This window comes from Centrocercus urophasianus, unplaced genomic scaffold (assembly GCF_019232065.1).
Source record: "Centrocercus urophasianus isolate 14NV4802_14NV808 unplaced genomic scaffold, USGS_Curo_1.0 seq_28, whole genome shotgun sequence".
Taxonomy (NCBI): domain Eukaryota; kingdom Metazoa; phylum Chordata; class Aves; order Galliformes; family Phasianidae; genus Centrocercus; species Centrocercus urophasianus.
Window position 1 is genome coordinate 13,119,207 of NW_024884844.1, and position 17,671 is coordinate 13,136,877.

The following is a 17,671-nucleotide window of genomic DNA, read 5'->3' on the forward strand; positions in this document are numbered from 1 at the left end:
AAATTAACACAGAACTTACTTCACTCAAATGGGCTTTCAGTTCCTGAACATTCCTGTACCCAGGAGTATCCAACACCACACTGTATTTATCCCGCATCTTCTTTGCAGTATCAGTATACACATAATTAGACTGAAAGATAAAGGCAGTAACACTTAGGAAGCTCTTATTATTCTTAATTGCAAAGAGCATTCATGGTGTGAAGTAACAGCACTTTGAAACAAATAGCCAGAAGCACAGCAATACATGCTGTCGTTGGTCTTCATTTATTTTCATATACTTCATTTCTTGGATTACATATCACATGTGTCACCAAATGTGTTGTTATACGTACATTCTTTACATAAGAAAAACCTTACCCAAAGCTTACGCAGCTGACGAGCACGGACCATATCAGGAGTATCATAAAGGAAGCAGCCCAAGCCCCGCAACCACTTCAGATCCTCTTTGTATTTATTCTACAAGGCAATTAGGGAAAGAAAACCAGAATATTAACTTTGCAGACAAGTTCACTCATCAGTCCTTAAACACAATTACAAAGCATTTACCTATTACGGAATAGAATAAAAGCCAAATTCCACTTTCAGTATAAAATTTCTACATTCAAATACCAGGTATCTTAATAGGAGATACTTACATCACTTGTGATGTCCCCAGCATAGCGGCAGTGCAACACCTGAGGAGTAAACGGCAAGGAAATCAAGTGTCCTTGCATCTTAAAGAAATCTGACTTGTAGATCAACTGAAAGACAAAGAAAAAAATAGTAGATTTCATGTAAGATCATGCTGAATATTCTAAATATCTTCTGTTCTATGTTAGAAAGGCACATACATCACTGACAGCTTCCTGTGTTGCTCTGACTTGACGGATTTCTGGTGTGTCTGGAGTAGTATGAATCTTATCCTTGTTCTTGTGGTACGTTGCCCGATACAACCTCTGTATGAAAGAAGACAGGATTTTACATGTTAAAAACTTAAACATTGCAAGAAATTTAGCAGAGTGTAAAAACTCTTGTCTTTTTAGGACAGCTCTTTTGCCAGATATTGCAGAACTAATAGACAAAAAAGGGAGCAACCATACTTCTAACCAGTCAGACTTTTTTTGATAGCAGCACCTCGAACAGCAAAATGTAGAATCTAAGACCCCAATCCTATAAGTACGTAAACACATATGCTAAATTTTCAAACTAGTACTCATTTCTTTGATCATTGACTTTACATGTATATAAAGTTACAGACTCAATGTCAAAGACACAATTTCTGTACCTCTTCAACCAAACAGCAGCAGGATGGCTAATAAAATTAAGCTAGAAGTGATTTCATTGTAAGATAATAGTGTTACAGGACTGTAGAAAGTTAAGAGTCATCAAGAACATTAAAAAGCCACGCTACCCAACTCCAAGGCTGAATCAATGATCCCCTGCCATTCTCGATGGACATTTATCTATCCTGTTCTTAAAAGCCCCAGTGAACATGGATCCTACCATCTTTCCAGTCAATGTATTTTCATCCCTCAGATTCTGGGCTCTATAAATACAAATGAGAACAAATACTGTACCTCATTAATGACTTGATTCACTTTCTTCACATTCTCAAACCCAACATCATTAGGTCCCAGAGTGTAGCCTTTAGCTTTCATATGTTCATAGGCTTCTTTATATTTCAGCTACAAAGTGGGAAAGAAATCTTTTAGATTGAACAAAAGTATATAGAAACTAAATTTCCTTATGCTTCTAGTCACACTGCTGTTCTGGCAATAATTTGTGTAGATTTTTAGACTCAGATTTTTAGAGACAGTCAAATGAGCTACACCAGAGCTAAATAAGCATCATCCTATCAAGATCAAAATACCTTTATGATCTCACCCAAGATGAGTAACATTTTAAATTCCTCTTATGTCTAACATGATATGCACATCTGTCTGAGGAAATTTTTATTTTATAGCAATTGCTTCAATTCTGTTAATGTAAACATTACCAGTGTTGGGAGCTGAGTGCACTGGTAAGAACTGATTGCTGAGACCAGGCACACCAGAGGTGTCAGTCCTTCCCTTAGCAATGCTGTAGGCACACCTGTCTTCAGCACTGCTTCCATCCTCATCTTCTGGATGGGCACTGGTCCTCCCTCACAAGTAGCTCATCTCTAGCTCTGTTTTGTAGCCTGGTTTCAAGTTCCATCGCTTGGATTTACTGTGCACCTATGCTGTTGGTAGCTTGCCTCCAATTTCTGTTCTGTCTCCTCTATCTCCTGACTGCAGGAATGGAAGCTGACCCTCACTTTGTCAGAGACTTTTGATGCAATCTGCTATCAGCACCCTGCTCTACCTGCCTTACTCAGTGGGACTTCCCACTGGCTGATGAATTTACTGCTTGTGTCATGGTCATCATAAGTTCCTGGCTCAGGCAAACACATGGAACTACCTCCTACTGTTTTTGCTTTCTGGTAACCATTCTCACATCTGAGAAATAACTGCCTCCACAGTCGTGTACTCCTAGAAAACAGGCACCAAACTTTCCCTGGTAACTCGTGTTACAGAAGGACACAGTACATTACTTACATCACTGCCAATGTACTGGACGTGTTTGGCATGCTGGAAGCCAGGGGTATCTTTGGGAAGACTGTATCCAGTAGGCAGAGCTTTCAAACCAGCCCAGCGATACAAATTCTGTAAAGAAGCAGGGGGAGGAAAAGGGAGAGTCTTTGAGACAACTGCGTGTAGTATTTGACAGTATTCATTAGCTACACAGAAAATCTCTTATACACACTCAGCAACAGATTTCCCAAATATCTGCCTTATAATGCATGCTTGAAGGTTAAATAATGACACTGTGCCACTTTATTTTCATGCAGAGGAATCCAGCTTCCATATCTGAAGAGCTAAATAAAGACCAACGTTTAAAGAATCTGGGTTTTGAATCTGAAAACACTGTGGACTTGCAGAAAGGAAAGATCGAGAGAGAGCATGAACATGCATCAAACAGGAGAAGAACATGGAAGTTGGGTTTTCTTCGGCATTCTGATGAAAACAAAGTTTTTATACTTACTTCACTCTGTATCTTGTTTGCATGACGTGCCCGCTCCAAATCCACTGTCTTGTTAGTGGGAATCGCTTTGCCTCTAATTTTATTTAAGTAGTCACCACGATAGATAATCTAAGAAGAAGAAAAAGTAATTAAAAGAAAGTTATAACGCTGATGCTTTGTCACAGTGTGTATTATTTGCACACACATGGGAACATCTTCCAAAAAACTGGATGAAATTCTTTTGAATTCTGGCAATTAATGATTTTAGTGACTGTGATTTAGTGATTAAATATTTAGTGATGCCTTAATAAAGGCAGGGTCAATGAGCTGTGGATAATAAGCAATGAAATAATGACTACATATATTAAAGTGACATTTCTAGGACCCGTGAAGAAATGGCACTTACCTCACTGGCATTCAAGCCACTGAGGATACTCTGGACATAGACAGGAGTGTCCATGACCACAGTGTATTTGCTCTTTGTTTTTTCTGCAGCAGATTTGTACTTGATCTGCAGAGAGAAATTCAAGAACTCCAGTCAGTAAGACTAGTTATTGTTAACTGGTTTTATTATATTTTTATATTTACACTAATTACTGTCTATTTTATTTGTTACTTATTCTATTCACGAATCAGCATTAATACAGAAAATGTCTTGAAATTAAGGCTGCACAAATGAATATGGCACCTACTTAAGAACTCCTTTCAAGAAACAGTGGGAAATGTCATCAGAATATTTATACGCACCACGTGATGTGCACCCAACCTACTTCTGATACACAACTTAATTAGGGGGCATACAATCAGTAAAAGCACAATGATTAATTCTCCCATTTTAAAACCTTAATCCCAAGCTAAGGATATCTTTACTTCAATGGAGTCAGCAGCTTCACTCAGTTTAACATTACTTGCAAATTTACTTGGATGCAGGACTCGAATGCGTGCTGTCATTTATAAAGGCACTCACGAGAACTGGCTCCAAAATGGAGCCCTGGGGGAGACAGCTAGTAGATAATTCAGTAGAGAAGCATATATCACATTTTTCAGACCATATCTGAATTAGAATAGAGCTACTCCATCCTGTTAATACAATGCTTTGAAAAATATTAAGAAGTAAGCAGAAACAGTATATTCAATTCAGACTCACATCACTGCGAAGGTTGTAGGCATGTTTAGCATGGAGAATCTCAGGAGTGTCCCAAACAAAGCAGCCAATGCCTTTCAGCCAGTTAAGATCATCCTTGTATACCACCTAAGACATCCGAGAAAAGAAGCAATCTCAGATGTGCACCATGATCCAACCCTTTTTGTTAAGTCAGTCTGAACACAACTGTCAAATGCTGGCAGGTTGATGTTTCTTGCTTTTTCACATTTTTTGTTTCGAGAAAATCAAAACAATTCCTTTCGGAATTAAAATGATTTTTCTACAGCACTTCAAGAACTGCAAGGTTTTGGCCCAGAGCCTAGACTGATAATAGTGAAATGATGCATTCCAAGCCACACTTCAGTACGGACTGATTTGTCTGTGTTACAAAAGCAGGATATAAATGCTGTGCCATCAAGCATAATAGATATGAGTGGAAACCACAGAGTGCTCCAACCAAGTTTCTGCAAAATCATTTCCTCTACAGAGCATAAATGCAAGAATCCTTTAAGAAAAGTGAACCACAAACACTTGCGAACTTACATCACTGATCTGATCAGCTACTTTTCGAACATGTGCGTTGATCTGAAGATCTGGCAGGCAGATCCAGTTGTGGAGACGCGTGCGGTAATCGATTTCACTGATTTTCTCCTGTGCATCTTTAGCAGCAATTATGTCTACCATGTCAGGAATAATGTGGACTTTGGTTTTATTCTTTTCATAGGTTTCCCTGTACAGACGCTGCAGAATTAAAACATTCACATTAATAATACTGGCAAGTAGCCTGAATTATTAACTGTTGATAAAGCTGAGGCAAAAGACTGTGGTATTCTACTAATATTTTCATGGACTGCTATAGTTGGAGAGCAATCATTTTGGCTATGACTCACATTTCCATCTTATCTACTCTAAAGACTTGCAGATTAAGGAACCTTCAAGCTCAGCAATAATAAGAAAAGGGTGCTAAAATACAATTTGTCAAATCTTCATGGCAGTCATGTCAACAAGAGGCAGGCCAGGCAGTGTGCAATGTTTCATACATAAACATATTAGACTGAGAGGTTTAGAAGACAATTCAACAGTTGATGTAGAAGCCTGAAAAGACATTTGCTAAATATGTTAATCACCCACAAATACTGAGCACTGCCAAATGCCTACTGAAATACATAAATACATTATCTGTGTGGTTTTTAAGAAAACACCACTTACATCAATATTAAGCTTTCCAACTCTAAGGCACCTTGCTATATTGGGATCATCCTCAACACTTCCAGGTATTGTGTATAGAGCTTTGAACTTGTCATATTCTTCTCGGTATTTTACCTAAGCAGATGTAAAGAAAGACAACAGATAACAAATTCAAGTTAGAAAATTGTAATTTTAGAACCAAATCAGTAAGTAAATCAAAAACTATTCAGTTCAGTCCAAAAAGCAGAGGCAGCATTTAAAGCAGGATCTTGGTTTCAATTTTATTTTTAGCTGCAAAGAAAATGCACTGTAACCACTGAAAAAAGTAAGAACAGTTAGCTAGAAGGTTTTTAAATAAATAAATTGAATTTACTAGTTATTTTTATTGTTGCAGCTCTTTCCTTTAAATCTATCCAGGAGAGTGATCTCTCATTAGCCTTTGCTCAGTAATGCAACAAATCGTGTCCTTCTACAGTCAGTAAAGCATCATTTAAAGACATATAGAACATTTGGTGCTTTTCTGACTCAGGCCACTTAGGCTAAAAGAGAACCGAATATAATTTTTCTAGAAGTTGCTTCTATTATTATAAAATGCAACTTTTTTTCCATGAAAAGGAGCAGCAAAGGACTATCTAGCTGTTAGTGAAATCATTCTCACAGAAAAAGGATTTGCTACAGATACATATTTAAACTAAAAGATTCTACAGTTCCAAGATATTAAAATGCTTTGATACTTAAATGCAACACATGGATGCTTGAATTGCTAGAACTGATCTGATTTAAAAAAAAAAATCAAAGTATTTTATTGACTTACAATACTAGCATTATGCTTCAGTTCTTTTGCACGTGCTAGGGATACAGCATCAGAGGGCATTATGTAGCTAGTAGCTTTCACCCTGTCCCACGCTTCCTTGTAGAGATTCTGTGGGGAATAGAAAGTCTCTATCAGTGGAAAGATTCCCTGGGTAAAACCAATATCCAGTAAAAAAATCAATATCCCTTCTGTTGTGATGATTATTTTACACCTTAACTATTACTTCACAGAAATTAAGACAGCACAGTATTATAATCTTGATAGCACACAGAAAAGGTAACAAAGTTCTTTCCTGTTCATCTTATCCATACTAGTACAAGAAGTCTTTTTGGTTCAGGTGCAACTTTCTTCACAGAACCCATTTATTAATGCTTATATTTTGACAAGACTGAGCCTGTCATTCAGCATCTTCTCCATACTCACTGCAGAGGGCTATCACTGACTCTGCTAAGTTTCATATTTATAAATTTATCTTCAAACAGAGAAGACAAACAAAATAAAATTAAATATCTCAGTAGTACCTTGAGAGAAAAGCACTTACATTGCTAAAAAGATGTTTCAGATTTTGAACTCTTTCAGAGTCTACTGTTTCAGTCACAGTTGTATACTTGTCCTTAGTTTTATGGTAATCTTCTTTGTATTTAACCTATAAAATGAAAGATGGAGTCAGTGAACTCGTCTCAAATCTCAGAAGGAGCAAAGGAAAAAAAAATGAATAGAAAAGAAGGGTTCACTCACATCACTGGCATTTATAGCACTCTGCACTGCAGTCACATAGACTGGTGTATCAGTAACAACACCAAAGTTCTGAAAATTCTCTTTTCCAGCAGCTGTATATTTTATCTAAGAAAACAGAAAAAAACAAATGTTGAAAATGACCACAAAATTTTCGTGCTAACTTCCTTTAAAATCAGTCATTTAAAATCAGATAACAGAAGGATAGGATTACAGTCCAAGCAAGACCAACTTGAAGTTACTGCTGTGCTGAAGGAATGCTTCTACATAGGAACACAGCAAGTATGAACTATGTAATACAGAAAATTGTGGATAATTGTAAAGCACATGTAGGCTAAGAGAACAACCAGCAAGACAACAGATACCTTTCTCTCAGCATAAATAACTTAAATAACATAACATAAATAACTTAAATAAATAACATAAATAACATAAATAACTGAGGTATCTTGTGTACAGAGTTGCACACAAAATGTGTGCGACCTTCTCACTGTTAAAAACCAAAATGCTTCAGCACTTCTATTCTCCCAGTTTTTCTGCTTTTTTAGCAACAATTACCAAGACTCTGCAGACTAAGCTGCAAGATTGCAATAATTAGAAAAAGTATTTTGGATGTAATTATTTCATTCTGCTTTCAAGTAGGATAGGTGAAAGGCCCAGTGAATCATAAATGAAGAAAAAAAAATATCTTATACATGTTTACTTATTTGAGGGCAACTTGCTTACTTGGCTCTGGAGGTCATACGATTTTTTAGCATGCAGGATTTGTGGAGTATCCCAGACATAGCATCCAATTCCCTTCAGCCAATTTAAGTCATCTTTATACACCACCTATACAGGAAAAAAAAACAACCACATACATAATTAGGAAGAAATTTGCCCCTGTTTGAAGAAAATACTGTCATTTTTACTGTATTCAGCTTTTGCCACTTGTGCAAACTCAATGCACCACAATTCAGGCTTATTCATCAATTATACCTGGAAATTTAAATGTGTGCACAGACAATGCTTGGTGTGACCCATTTCACACTGTGAATGATTCTTACTCAAGTTTTACATGGAAAAGTAAGCCAAAAGTAATACATCATATTAATAGGCCAGGAAATTAACACACTAAATTCTGTTAGGAAGGCTTTTCACCCAAGTAGAGGTACTGTTGAATATTTAATAAGAAATTCAAGTACCATCTGCAGCTGTGGGATATAACCTCAAAGAAAAGTCTTTTCCATACTCATCCAGGAAGTCTGTGCAAGCTGTCCTGGCTCCTGTGCAAATTAATTGGTGATCACTGCAGCACAGCAACACTTTGACTTTGGTACATCTGCATCCCATCTCTGCGTGTGCCAGATGGTAAGCATTCTACACAGTCTCAACAAGTCCATCTGGTGAACTTTGGGAAGGCTTGCAAATATTAACTTCTTACGTTTTTCCAATTTACAAGTGTGAGAGAAATAAGTAGATCATTAAGATCCTCCCCAGAAAATGTAAAAATCTTTGGTACTGTGACACCAAGCAATCTAAGACCATGGTTACCAATTTCACGTTTAAATACTGCAAAAATACCTGAAAGCATTTGATATTTAAATATCTTGAAAAGATTACTTGGTAAAATATTAAATAAATATGTGAAATACGTACATCACTCAAAATTTCTTGGGCCCTTTTTGCTAGAATAACATCATGCTCTTCAGGGGAACAATTCCAGTGATGGAGGTAAGTTCGGTATTCAAGGTCACTGAGGATATACTGGCACTTCTTAGCTAGCACATGATTCATCATATCACTTGGAATATGGACTCTTGTTTTAGTGTCTTCGTAATTCTTTCTGTATGCCAACTAAAAAACAAAGATGGAGGAAAGGGAAAAAAGTGAATAGTGTTCTCCTGCATAATTTTGACTCCAGTAGGTAGCAGGTTATATAGAACAATCTGAGGCTAATCTTAGTTTAGGGACAAAACTCCAATGGGATTCAGTGGGATGAAGTCTGAAGTTAGATATTAATCACCATTTATTCTGACAAGGTACTAGAAAGACAAAAACAGTCTCCTTCATTGGCAGATTTAACTGTGTGTGTGAAAGGCAACACTACTTCAAGATAAGAAGTGCCTATGTTACAAAAGCTTTTCTTTAATCCAAATCACCTCCCTTTTCAAAAGGAGACGTAATATTAGAGATTATATTAAGCATGCCCTGCATGACATGTTATACGTTCAGTGGTAACAACAAAACACCGATGTGTTTTATCTTTCTGATGCCTCAATTCCTATTATATCTATTATATATATATATATTTTTGCTAATATGGCAAAAGTATCTCAAGCCATATAGTATTTCTTGCTGATCAGATTCTTAATGTAAAATAGAAAACTCTAATAGGTCCAATAGTTAAAAAAAAAAAAAATAATAATCTATCTTAATCTCTTAAATAATTTCAAATTCAATGATTCACCCCAAATACATTCAGGAAAGCACATGGGAAATACTATTACTGGTGTTAATAAGCATAGCATTACTTATGTTCAATATGAGAGAGACACTGATAAGAAAGGAAACAGAAACTACTGGGGGAAGGAAGGTGGATTGTCTCCTCACCGCGCTCCTTATTTTCTGGAATGCTAATGAATGAACGACGCTGGGGAAATCTCCAATGTCCTTCCCAGCCAGATAATGGCCTTTCAGCTTCTCATACAGCTCCTTGTATTTACGCTGCAAAATAGGCATGTCGAAATTTTAAAGTTCATGTTCACAGGAGATAAGAAAATAAAAAGAAGGAATGGAAAATTCCTACTAACCTCACTATTCACGTAGTTTGCATGCTTGGCTCCAACAAGTGGAATGTATTTTGTATCCAAAGTATACCCAAGGGGCTTGCTGATTTCCCAGTCTCTTTTATAAAGTGTCTAGATAAACAGAACACAATACAAACTTTGATATAAGATCCATTATACTTTCCAAGAGGTCCGATTCTGCTATTTTCACACATATGGAATAGGACTGTTTCTATAGAGCAGTTCCTCTTTCCAACAAATCATCCCAACAAAGTAAATGAAGAATATTAATTCAGAACACATATTTGGTCTAAGACAGAGCTCCAACTCAGGAGAGTAATGGAGCACAAACTTGAACTCTCTAGATCTGCTCTCTCAAAATGGCGACCTGGAATTCATTGTTTGTCACCCAGAAAAGTAACAGGAATATTCAAAATGTAGACATGAACTGCTGCTTAAAAGTGTGGTATAGAATTGACCTTGATAATCTTACAGATAATTTGTTTTAAATCATGAAAAATCTTCAAGTAAAACTTGTATTTATCATAAGAGCAGTAATTGTGTCAATGGAACTTTTAAAATATGTCATGTTTTAAATATTAAACACATTGACTTTCAGACTAGACTACAAAGATTTGGCATATAAATTAGTCACTTACACTTCCAAAAGTAGATACTTCCAATTAAAATTAGTGAGACTACTGATAAATACCTGCTTAGTAACACAAATCACCTAAAGTTTTCCTCTCATAAAAAATAAATGTAAACTCACATCACAGAATCACAACTACACTAATGCTCCTCCTACTCCCAAACACCTCACAGTAGTACTCTGAGTTCAGTTTAGTGAGGAAAGAAATGACCCTTAACCAAACTGTCCTACAACTAAGAGATTAAATGACATTTCCAGTGCCCCGTAGTAAACTGATGGCAGAAACAGAACAGTATTCTGAAGTTCAGTCTATATTCTGTTGCTTTCAAAACTAACTGCAGCTCAGTTAGGTATTTATCAGATCTTACATCACTATACAGTAAGGACATGTCTCTGGCATGATTCAGTTCAGGAGTGTCATCAGACCCGATGTACTGGCCTTTCTCGGCGTTAAATGTTTCTTTGTATTTTAGCTACAAGAGAGAAGAAATACTGAGTTAATGCCACAATAGAAATAAATTATCCCAACTAGTCCATCTCTAAGAAGTAGACATTTATTTTCTGTTATGTTATCACATCTTCAGAAATGTTGTATAGTGCATTTCAGCCACTATGGTACACAGACAGACGTCATCAGTAAAACTTGAGTAAAATGGAACATGTTTATCAGCAATTAAGACAGTGGCCACAGTGAACTCCACTAGCTTACAAGAACAAGACTCAATTTTAAATCACTGTAAGGAAAATCTGTATCAACTGTAAATAAGGGATAACCTATATCTGTCTACAGAAAAATGTAAAATGCTTTGTTGCAGCAATATTGTGTTATTTCTATATTCTTACTGAACAACTTGCCCAATAAAAGTCTACTATAAATAAGCATGCACATGCTTACACAAACACAGCTAAACACAGTACAGTCCAGCAAAAGCAATTGAGTCATCTACTAATTCTAATAATACAGAAAGGAAGAAAGGTACATACATCACTTTGATTGACAGAGTTAATCTTTGCCAAGACAATGTCTGGAGTGTCAACCACACTGGTGAACTTAGAAAAGTTTTCAAGGGCATCTTTCGTATATGCTCTCTGCAAAGAGATGAAATATTTTCTTATACACTGTGGATGAGAAAGAAGAGCTAGCCACACAACAACTAAAATACCTTCTTACCTTATTTATCAGTTCCTGTGCATGCTTAACTTTCTTATGTTCCACTGAATCCAGAGGAATCCAGCCACAACCACGGAGCCATTCCAAGTCAGATTTATAAATATTCTAAAATAATGAAGTTACAAAAAGAAAAGAAATTATGTCCTTCTGCCTTATGTAATATAAAAAAATGCACTCAGACCATACAAATTGGAAATTATGTGGTATGTGTGTAAAATCACTTACATCGCTTTGCAGATCATAGGCCTTCCTTGCGTGAATACAATCATTCTGGTCAGGGTGGCATGTCCATTGATGCAGGTATTGGCGGTAGTCAATATCACTGACCAACGTCTGACACTCCCTGGCTGCTACAACTGACATAATATCCGCAGGGATGTGAATTTTGGTCTTGGTTTTGTGGTAATTTGATTTATACAATCTGTCATTCTGGATCTCGCCTGCATGTTCAAACCACACCAGTTTTGGATCATCTCTCATACTGGGGACTCCCACGTAGTGACCTCTTTGTTTGACATAGTCAGCTTTGTACTTAAGCTGATGGAAGAGTGGAGAAAAAAGTTAAAATAAAATCAGTATTGATTATATCTACTCATTTTTTAAGCCGTGATCAGCCATGGCTTCATCAACACCAAGAACAAATGAGAGTGTTTTATTAACAGATAGTTGCCAACAGCAGTCTGATTTTCAATACATGACAAAATTAGGAGACAAATAGCAATGTTACTTTGTGTAGTCCTTCCACTTCAAAATGTGTAATTTTCTAGACTAATATGCTATCATTTTTCACTAGGGTGCATTTTCAAAACATGAGGAAAACCTAGCACGAAAACCTAGCTAGAAAATATCTGCTAAGCACTCAGCCTCCGTTTTCCAGCACATTTTTGAACATATTATTTAAGACTGTCTGAAGAATTGACCTTTATTTAAGGCATTTACACCACATTTTTGATAAAATGTGCGCTCAGTAGTTAACCAAGAGCTTCAACTCTCACTACACAAAACTTTGAAACCACCTTATAGTTTCTCATAGAGGAAGCCACCATAATGTAATTATGGAAACTGAAATCAGAGCTGCAGATAACAATCATCACATTTATTAATTTTTTAGAAGCTTATAAAATATGAAATTTTACCTCAGGTGACTTTGAAAGGACTGCATCTGGAGAAACTAACGGTGGAGACAAGAATCTGACCTTTCAATACCGATATCCATGAAAATCATAATCTCAAAAATGTCTGAATTGTCTGGAGGACAGTGAACTTCATCAATCATAAGATGTCCACTGGATGTTATCCCTAATGCAAAGCTTTGCATATCGTTCATTGAACTTGCAAGGCCTTTAACATCTGTAAGCTTCTAAGCATTTGCTCTCCTAATGCAATGAGAAAAGTTATTACCTCACTTTGGACTTCATTTGAGTGTTTGGCATGACGGATCTGCACAGTGTCAGGAGGTAAGAGATAACCAGTGGCTTTTTCTTTCTCCCAGCTTTCCTTGTATAAACTCTGTGGAAAACAGAAGAGAGGAGAAAGGAGAAATTCAAAACTACTGGAGTCATAGGCATTATTAAATGCATATGAGGTATATAAAATGCAAATAAAATGAATCCTTTCTCTAGGGTGTTCTTAATACAGCAAGTTTTCTAAATCCCCCAGAAGAGACGTGAGTTGTGGATGTTGTGTTGAGGGACATGGTTTAGTGGGAGCTATTGGTAATAGGTGAACGGTTGGACTGGATGATCTTTTAGGTCTTTTCCAACCTTGGTGATTCTATGATTCTATGATTCTATGAGTAGAAACTGTCATGATCAAGGAGAGAACACGTACCTGATTAAGAATTCTGGCTGCCTCTCGTGCCATATCCAGCTGTGGTGTGTCTGTTAGAGTGTAATTTGACTTGACCTCATTCCATGCTTTGTGGTATGTAATCTAGAATAGAAAAAAAACAATTGTCACATCATCACAGCACATGGAAAACATAAAACCAAGACCTCTATTTTATGCATAAAATAATGTATAAAAACCTGAGTTTTCAAGCCTATTAAATGTGATACATTAAGCACACATCTAAATGGACATATATTTTTAAAGGAAGATACACAAGGAAAGATTTTATAGAACTTCTCAGAAAATTTGAAAACTTGTTCCACTGCAGCTGGATGGACAGGGAAGTATCCTCAGCAGATGAAGCTGCACCAGTTTGTTTGGTCTACAAGGCTCCACCACAGCCAGCTGTCAAACTGCAGCAATAAGTACTTGAACCAGGACAGATTTTAAGTTTTGCAAGATCAGTTCTCTCTATCCAACATAAGCTTTACACGAATGCAGAATCCTAGCATCTCCTAACCAATGCTGTATACACTGAGCCATGTTCCCAAGGACAGGACGTGACCAAATGCGTGCAACGAGCTTGAAGAGCAGCATGCTATTCAACTCAGCTTTGTCATTACCATCCTTTTACCACTGTTGGAATTAAGCGTTTAACTTCGCATGTTCTCTACCAGAAGCAGATTGAAAAAAGAAGCACAAATTCATGAACTGAGAGGGGTCGTGTCACCTCATCTTCACATGCCAGCTTCTCACAGACTTCAAAAACATATGAAGACTGGCAAGCTGACAGCACACCAATTTTTCTAATGATTGTTGTAGCACAGTAATTAACTGGACAGTTTAAGATTGCACTGACTTCACTAGGAAGGAGTAAGCATTACGGTTGCCACGGTACATGTGGTTACCTATGTTCAATGTTGTCAAATGTTACCAAAGGTATCACTGCCATACACAGACCAAGTTTACAGCCTGACAAGATGCCAGCAAACTTACATCACTAAGAATTTCACCACTTTTCTTCGCTGTGACATAATCAACTCTGTCTGTCACTGGAGTAAATCGAAGTGTTTCTGCTTTTGTACGATACTTTCTCTGTACAACAGAAAAGATGAAAATACAGTCAGATTACAGTGGAATATTTTAGAGCTAACACACCCAATTCTGACCATACAGAGAACAAAACAAAGGTTACATTCTGTGAATACTGTGGAAATATTCCAGTTGTGTTTTTTGTAATAAAAATACATGAAATGCTGGTGTATTTAATCATTAAAAAATACTGAAAGTTACTGCTACTCCTGAGGAAATCTTAAATCTTAATACTGAGAACTCTTAGTTACCTCATTCAATAGGTCTCCGGCATGTTTGACATGATTTATCCCAAGTGAATCATTTGGTAGCCATCCAATTCCTCGTAGCCATTCTAAATCAGATTTGTAAACAGCCTGAGAAAACAAAATAGAGTTTGTGCTGTTAGCCAGAGTTCCCTGTACAATCCAGCAAGATCCATACAGAATGGCATGCACTCCTGCTGGTTAAAAGGAGAACAGTAATTCCGATTTCATCTAAATTCATTAGCACTACATCTAAATTCACAAATTCATTAGCACTACATGTAAATTCAGTACTCTTCAAACTTAGTATGTAACAGTGGCATACACTACGTATTCTAAATAACCAGCAAAGCCAATTCACTGCACTTAGCAAAACATTCCCACTGACTTCAGTTAGAGCTGAAGCAGACTAAGAAAAGACAACAGAGTAAGAAGTTAAACTAAGTTTGCATGTTAACTCACATCACTTTGAAGATCGTAGGCTTTCTTGGCATGTATCACATCATTCTGATCTGGAAGACAGATCCACTGATGCAAGTAATGACGGTAATCAATATCACTGACCAAAGACTGCCCATGTTTAGCTGACTGGATAGACAGCATGTCAACAGGCAGATGGCACTGTGTCTTCCATTTGGCAAAGTGTTTCTTGTATTCTAGTTCACTCTGAACCTTGCCTATGCCAAGGGCAAACTGCATTTTTGTATCTGCTTTTGCATTTGGAACTCCAACGTAATGTCCTTTCTGCTTCTCGTGATCCAGTTTGTATTTATACTGGGTAAAGAGCAAAGTTCACCATTAATAACAGTTATGGAATACTTCTTAAAGCATATGGAAAGCTAGATGCCTCTTTCTGCACTTACGTCACTAGCAATTTCTCTGGAAGCTTTGGCTGCTTTAATTGGGATTGCATCTGCTCTCAAATCGTAACTCATCTTCACTTCATCCCAGGCTTCTCTATACAGTTTCTGAAAAGACAGTACAATGTCACACATAAGCTAGATTCCCTAGCATTTGTCATTAAAGAAACACGTACTACACTGTCATTTGTTTGCTGAAATGTGGTATTTTGGGGGAGCATCACTTCTGCTTCTAGCTATAAATACTGATTGTCAGGACACGCACAGTGTCTGTAACACACCACTGTTCCAACCTGTACAGCATAAAGGTGCTTGTAAAAGTTCTGAAAATATTTATAGCCTCTCTTCCATTTAATAAAGCATTGTCTCAGTGGTGCACTATATTAATCATTTCTGAACAGCTGTACGCAAGCATTTGTTTTAAACTGCCTAAATACTTCAAGAACGCTCAGTAGAGGGAAGGCAATGTTGTAAGCTGCATATAATGAAAGATTTCAAGAAGATTCATGCGACTTAACCTCCAACTTTTTAAGTAACATCTTAGAAAGTTAAAATTCAGAGTTTACTGTTTTTTTAATGTAAATAGTAGAACAATAAACATACCTTGCTATAATTATGAGCATTAGACTTGGCTAGGTTGATTTCAGGTGTGTCTGGCATAATATGGATCATAGTCTTGTCCTTTTCCCAGGCTTCTTTGTATTTTGGCTGTCAAAATAATTCATTTTGCATTTAAAATATGGAACAGCACTTGTCAATAATACAACATTCCATAAATCTCACATAAAATTATCATCTCCAAAAAATAAAACGTCTTGAAAAGCGTAAGGCAACTTAAAATACCACTATCTATCTATTTTACATTGTAAAAGAGAGTTTTCTGTTTAACTGCTTATCACCTCAGAACAATGAAAGATTCAAGAACACTGTAACGTACAATACTGAGCTGTTCAGCATTCACTTTAGCTAGAAGAATGTCTGGAGAATCGACGACACTGGTGTACTTCACGCTGTCAATAGGTGTGCGATACACCTTGTCACTCAGGAGATCCTGGGCATGTTTCACTCTCTGAATACCTGGAGAATCATTAGGCAACCAGCCAATTCCACGGAGCCATTCTAGGTCTGACTTATAAATAGCCTGTGTTGAAAAATGGTCAGAAGAAAAAAAAAATTGTGTTTAAAATGACAGTCTTAGTTATTTTAGACCAAAAGCAGGATATGTCTTAGGAAATTGCCAGTCAGCTTATACACATACAAGAGATATTCAGAGCAATAAGTAAGCCTGGGAAGAAGATTTAAGTAAGCTAGTAAATTAAGCAGTATATTCAAAGACAAATGAATATAAAAAGCGGAGAAGCAAGTGAATAGAATGGATGTTAAGGACGGTAAGAAGTCTTTCTGTTCTCTCCAAAATATGCATTCCTCTAGGTGCTTCAACAATTTAAGGGTCCAAATAAGAAAATATGTGGCCCCTCGTGAAAGATGGCAAAAATACATTAAGAAAAAAAAAAAAAGAAAAAGGAATGGAGATACTGAGGAGTAGAGCTAATCACACAGGAGTAGAGCTGCTAATTCAGCAGATCTCCTGATGTGGCAGCAGACAACAACATTGTCTTCAATTGACCAAATTCTTCAACAAGGAACATGAACCTCACCACTGAAGCTCAAGTGAAATAGAGGAAAACACACTACTGTCTGATTAAGTTGTAAAACCATAGCACAAAAGCAGCTGTATTTACTCCATTTGCTTTGAAATCACTAGAATATCTTAGCTGCAATCCTACATAGTGTTCATGACAATAAATAAATTTTCAAGTAGATTCACATAAACAAAAACAATAAAATCATTAGATAAAAAAGCAAAAAACACTTGTTATCTAAGAAGTACTCAGAACAGCAGATTCATCATCACCTCCAAATTACATACTCAAAAAGAATGTGAAATACAGCAGATACAAATTAAGTCCTGTGAAAGTTTACAGATAATACCAAGAATGAGTAAGATGAGACCATAGGAGAAACTGTTCTAAAGATCAAACATGTGTGACTAAGCTAAAATGAAATAATAACATTAGTATACACCAGATCTTCATGCATACATACATCACTCTGTAGGTCGTAGGCTTTCCTCGCGTGCACCACATCGTT

The 17,671-nt window shown here is 36.7% G+C and overlaps 1 protein-coding gene across 1 annotated transcript in view; it reads right to left on the reverse strand.

Moving 5' to 3' along the window:
- NEB (nebulin) overlaps positions 1-17,671 on the reverse strand; it is a 102,255-nt gene that overhangs the window by 43,919 nt on the left and 40,665 nt on the right. Inside the window, exons 49-77 of the mRNA XM_042827044.1 lie at positions 16,124-16,228; positions 15,524-15,628; positions 15,123-15,434; positions 14,667-14,771; positions 14,320-14,418; positions 13,324-13,425; positions 12,895-13,002; positions 11,719-12,030; positions 11,494-11,598; positions 11,307-11,411; positions 10,691-10,795; positions 9,695-9,802; positions 9,495-9,608; positions 8,541-8,738; positions 7,629-7,733; positions 6,906-7,010; positions 6,709-6,813; positions 6,168-6,275; positions 5,375-5,488; positions 4,709-4,906; positions 4,169-4,273; positions 3,428-3,532; positions 3,043-3,150; positions 2,556-2,663; positions 1,557-1,664; positions 831-935; positions 636-740; positions 358-456; positions 20-130 (exon numbers count right to left, since the gene is read on the reverse strand). Of these exons, the coding sequence (XP_042682978.1) occupies positions 20-130; positions 358-456; positions 636-740; positions 831-935; positions 1,557-1,664; positions 2,556-2,663; positions 3,043-3,150; positions 3,428-3,532; positions 4,169-4,273; positions 4,709-4,906; positions 5,375-5,488; positions 6,168-6,275; positions 6,709-6,813; positions 6,906-7,010; positions 7,629-7,733; positions 8,541-8,738; positions 9,495-9,608; positions 9,695-9,802; positions 10,691-10,795; positions 11,307-11,411; positions 11,494-11,598; positions 11,719-12,030; positions 12,895-13,002; positions 13,324-13,425; positions 14,320-14,418; positions 14,667-14,771; positions 15,123-15,434; positions 15,524-15,628; positions 16,124-16,228 (3,672 nt within the window). The remainder of the gene's footprint in view (positions 1-19; positions 131-357; positions 457-635; positions 741-830; positions 936-1,556; positions 1,665-2,555; positions 2,664-3,042; positions 3,151-3,427; positions 3,533-4,168; positions 4,274-4,708; positions 4,907-5,374; positions 5,489-6,167; positions 6,276-6,708; positions 6,814-6,905; positions 7,011-7,628; positions 7,734-8,540; positions 8,739-9,494; positions 9,609-9,694; positions 9,803-10,690; positions 10,796-11,306; positions 11,412-11,493; positions 11,599-11,718; positions 12,031-12,894; positions 13,003-13,323; positions 13,426-14,319; positions 14,419-14,666; positions 14,772-15,122; positions 15,435-15,523; positions 15,629-16,123; positions 16,229-17,671) is intronic.